This window comes from Paramacrobiotus metropolitanus, unplaced genomic scaffold, assembly GCF_019649055.1.
Source record: "Paramacrobiotus metropolitanus isolate TYO unplaced genomic scaffold, Prichtersi_v1.0 Parri_scaffold0000099, whole genome shotgun sequence".
In the NCBI taxonomy this organism is placed as follows: Eukaryota; Metazoa; Tardigrada; class Eutardigrada; order Parachela; family Macrobiotidae; genus Paramacrobiotus; species Paramacrobiotus metropolitanus.
Genome location: NW_026570319.1, coordinates 245,630 through 250,327, shown reverse-complemented (window position 1 = coordinate 250,327; position 4,698 = coordinate 245,630). Strand labels below are relative to the sequence as shown.

The 4,698-nt window shown below is 39.8% G+C and overlaps 1 protein-coding gene across 1 annotated transcript; it reads right to left on the bottom strand.

Moving 5' to 3' along the window:
* Nucleotides 1–488: 488 nt before the first annotated feature.
* LOC129597019 (uncharacterized) lies at nucleotides 489–1,560 on the bottom strand. The gene is made up of 4 exons (XM_055494437.1): nucleotides 1,430–1,560; nucleotides 1,168–1,313; nucleotides 925–1,103; nucleotides 489–568 (listed from the first exon to the last, which is right to left on the bottom strand). The coding sequence occupies exons 1-4, from the start codon at nucleotides 1,499–1,501 to the stop codon at nucleotides 489–491; spliced, it is 477 nt and encodes a 158-aa protein (XP_055350412.1). The 5' UTR covers nucleotides 1,502–1,560.
* Nucleotides 1,561–4,698: the final 3,138 nt, after the last annotated feature.

Sequence of the window (4,698 nt, the reverse complement as noted above, 5' to 3'; positions counted from 1 at the left end):
TTAAGTTTACTGCCTTACCGGTATCGATCCAAACTCCAAATAATTGTTTCTTGATTTTTGCACCTCAGTTTGCGGCTTTCAGTTGAAAGGTTTTGGAAAATGCAAATTTTTTTTCATTATATGCATTGAAAAGTTCCGCCTAAGTGAATAAAGAGGATTATTAGTAAGGAGTATTTAAATTTATTAATAAATTGATGGAAGAATTTTTGTGTACCATTGGAAGCTCCACTTCAATTTCTACTGGGGCGGAAATGCTGTAATCCAATACCGAAAGAACAGTAACTCCTTGCTGTTCTTTTGCTGAGATAACCGAATCGAAAAATGCCATGAAACCTAATGGGATATTATAGTAGCTCTTTGAAAATTTCTAGGCAAATAAAATTGTGACTTTTTGCTAGAGCTGGGCGTTTTAAGTAGCTTTCCAGCTCTGCAAGAGGCGGTAGTAGCAATTGTCCTTTCACTTTGGCGATCGTGAGTTGTTGTTGAATTTAATTTGGAGCTGCGATGTCGCCCAGCGCTGGTGTTGTTTTTGATTGGGTCGGATGGATACATTGCGGAATTGAAGTAACTAAAAACAATGACAATAATATAATAAGTACTAATGTATAATTAGTGTTACAATATAAATGATAGGCAGAAACGCATACGTCGCCAGGTTGGTACTTTGCAATATGAAGCTGGGTGATGGCATTATCGATACTGCACCATTAATAGTGCCTGTCCGGTCACCGACTACAATGTTAACTATTTGCTTTCCATTTGAAGCGGTGTAGGGCTTCTTAATTGATATAAGGATCAGTTGGATCACACTAAAATTATATGATACGTATAATTTTCCTATTAACAGCGCTTAGATAAACCTGTTTTGTACGGAAAAGAATAATTTCATCTGAACTTTGTAAGGTTATTTATGCGTACTCCTACAGTGTGTGTTCCTGTAATCATCAGATGTTGCAGATTGAATAGTAGTAAAGTCATGGATCGTATCGGTTGGAGGCACAGGATGGATCTTATGCACAAAGTCATCTGGTAACGGAATTAAGGCACACTGAGACTGAGCTGGAGTTCTTGCAATTGTCTTGTTCTTCACAACTGTGCGATCTCTGGAAGTAATCTTAACGTTTTTATTTGAATGCAATGAGGAACTTCATGTTTCAGTACACTTACGATAAGTGTATAACACTGGCGAACTGAACTTGAGCGTATACTAGGTCTTTAGGAGAAAGATTATTCTCTTCAGTAAGCCTGGCTGGAAAGGTAGTTGCTCCCTCCCACAGCGTTATAAGCATGTAATTGGCCTTGACGTCGCAGGCCTACAAAAACGAAACACTTTGTTTATAGGAATGTAATTGTTAGAAAGGTTTAAACGAAAACTGTCTCCTGTACTTTTAATTGAATTACTTCCGAATTAAATTAACTGTTTTCTTACTTTTATCTGGACAGTACAGTTCTGGAATTCCGGTTTGCTGTTGGGATTAGAGGAGAAAATACCGAAGTCCATGCTTGTGTGATGACCTTTAAGGACTGGTTTTAAGGGAAAAAGTTGCGTTTGGGTTTGTTCTCAATATTTTGCGGTATAATATCTTTTATGTTATGTGATTAAACAAAAGTTGTATGATAGTGTAGTATACGGAGCGCTATCATTTAGTTTACGTTGCAATAAATGTATCGTTTACGTACACGACTATTACATGTTGTACGTGGACTTAAATTCAGCGTAGAATTTCTTGGAGTCTTGAAAGCTGCAGTTATTGCAGAGCAATAGTTTAAAGTATTAGGTAGTACACCGTATCAGTTTGTTGCTTAGGTACCAATAAAAATAATAAAATGCAGTCCTATTTGACTACTCGTACGTTTACTCGTACCAATTCTTAACCCGTACTTGCACACTTGTGCCCGTACTTCTCCAGCGCTACCGTCAACACAAAAGCACCCAGGTATTCCGTTAACAGCGTAGTCGATTATTGTGTTAAATGTGACACGTTGCTGGCTATTAAAGGTGACCTGTTGCTGTGCTGATCGTTCCTTTTGTACTCCGATGTTGTAGGCCTTGGATGAGTCATAAGATACATCAGGAAGTCCGAAATCCATTAATATCTTTGAAGTATGGTCAAGTCTTAATCCGATTTCTTGCAATAACTTTTGCTCAGTTCGATCTGTCTGTAATTGGCCGAAAATTCGGAAATTGCGGTGCATTTCTTCCTTGAATCGATTGTACGAGCTGGCGCTCCTTCGGTGATTAGCAAAACAAACAAAGTTCTTAGCTCATATGGATCACGGTAAGCCTTTACAGCATCTTCTATACAAAGTATGTACAAGCCCGTCCGGAGTTAGAGCACGATAAAGAACAGCTAACACATAATAAGCGCGATGTTAGCTTAGTCGATAGCCACTGCACTACAGTTGGCGCAACTCATTAATTTACATTGTTCGCTGTTCTCTATCGTGCTCTAACTCCGGACCGGCTTGTACTCATCATCTTGGTCGGTTAAACCGAGCGCAACTGCCGCACCGGGAAATGTGTCGTGTTCCATCCACCTTCAGCATGTGTCAGTTCCATCCACCTTCAGCAGTTCTGAGAAGGAACGGGCTGGTTTGTGCAACAGCAAAAGTCGAAGGTAGTACACTTCACCAGCAGCGGGACGTTCACCGGCAGCGGGACGTCGTTTCCAGACACCAATGCCCGTCAACGGGTTAATATCCATCCGTGCGAAATGGTCCGAAGTTCGTTTAGTCACGTAGTGACTGTGTGGTGAAAGAACTTCATCTTTCCAGCAGTGTCCTTTCGGGCGTGTTTTGGAGGTACAGGTACTGTAATTCTCGTAGTACTGCAAATATGTTAATTGCTCGAAGCATTCATCTTTTGGTCGCTGCATGTAGCGTTCTAACAATGAGACTGAATCGTGAGCTGCGCTCCTGCTGTTCCTTTCGTAAACTATGTACTTCTTGCCCGGGACAGGGACAGGGCAGGAACGGACAGACGGATATCTTTTAGTTAGTGGAAATTCAAACATGCGATAAGCGGCTTCTATTGCTGACAGGTATCGCGCATTGATGTACTGTTCTATTTCGTTCAGTAGAATTTTGCCCTTAGTGTAGTCTGGACATTGGTAGAAGTACTTGTATAAATAAATGATTATATGGTACGAACTTGAGATTTCGACATTAATGTGGCAGCAAAATATCCGTAACAGCTTTGGATTATAAGGTACGACGAACTGGTCCCTTTCAGATCGCCGCCGGTAATGTATATTTCCTCGGTGATCCATATAGGTAAAAGGGTTCACAGGTTTAGGATACTAATGCCGGCATCTAAAAAATATCAAAGTATGTTTAGTATTATTTTTTATTATTTTAAAGATGTACGATACGTAACACGTATTTCCACCAAGTACAGTCTTACATTTTGTGCTTGATTTGAAATCAGTCTTGTAGCAGCGCTGCGTATGGTGATGCATCATGTAAGTGGAGACCAAATTGTATGAATCTCCATCTTCCGGCATTGGTAGCTCTGCAGAGGTTAAAAGGTCAATGCCGCTCATTGTCGTGAGGTTCATTTTCGACTTTCAAAGCTATATGGGCATGAGGAAGGCCCCGCTTCTGAAATTCAGTTACCTCGATGCAGTAGATTTTAGTTTTCCCGTTAAGGATTAAATGGGCAGATCGTGTTATTTGCGATTTTTTTGCGTGGAACACTTGTAATGTAACTTCCGGCCGATCTGTGGCTGTTTGTTTCGAATGCAGCTTTTCCACAATCTCCGGCCATTTCGGATTGGCTCTCATTGTGATGAAAAACGTAGGGTTACCATAGCGTGATGTAATAGCGAGAGCTTCGGCTATACGTTTACGTTTTGACCGCTTTGAACCAAGAAAGCTCTCTGGAAGGTATGTCCCACTGGAGTCGCTGGGGCCGTCCGCTTGAATGGTCTCATCGAACAACAGATCTTGTTCGTTAATATAGCGTAATTGATTTCTTCTAATAAAGTCCAGCCTTTCTTCCTCTACGGAACTGTGTCCATCAACTAAGAGCTCATTTAGTAGTGCTCAAAGGTACTGCAGTATTTTGTGACGCAGAATAAACTGCCGAAAAAAGGTCAATTGGGTCAGATTGTACATGGCTTTATAGTTGACCGACGATCCTGGTTCACCGTAGGGACAGACCAACACGTACTGTGAAGGTAAATATAAATTCGAAGTGGAACGGATAAATCTTGGTGCAAGCTCTGTTTTTTTTCCAGCACACAATTGCTCGTTCTTGCAGTGGTTGGGTTTTATCGGCAACAATTATTGCAGCTATTTCATTGGATGGCGTTTCATGTAGTTCCAGTCTTGCTTCTTCGGAACAGTGATCGGACAACCGCTTAAACTGCTTCCAGACTGAATTACGATCGTTCAAAATTTTCTTTATAATTTCGATAGTCGTTTTGGATAGTTAAAACTGTTTCATGTCTTCTTGCAGGAAACTTTGATCGTGGACAAAAAAACGTAAAGGACCACGTTTGTCGTTTCCAGTAATTCTTAATAATTTACTAAATAATAATTTTTCCTTTAATAATAATTTAAATTACAATTAATAGTACACTTATTAACTTAGGTTATTTCACATAATTTATTTTAATTTAAAGATTTGTAATTAGTAATTGTAATTTATATTTAATTTACCACTAAGCATTCGGCGATAAAATTTTCCGTTCATCA

Excerpts from the sequence above, each read along its gene's own strand:
- LOC129597019 (XM_055494437.1), bottom strand. The coding sequence starts at position 1,501 with ATGGACTTCGGTATTTTCTCCTCTAATCCCAACAGCAAACCGGAATTC. Across the intron at positions 1,314-1,429 it reads ACTGTACTGTCCAGATAAAA|GCCTGCGACGTCAAGGCCAA; the intron begins GTAAGAAAACAG and ends TCGTTTTTGTAG. Across the intron at positions 1,104-1,167 it reads GCCAGTGTTATACACTTATC|AGATCGCACAGTTGTGAAGA; the intron begins GTAAGTGTACTG and ends GATTACTTCCAG.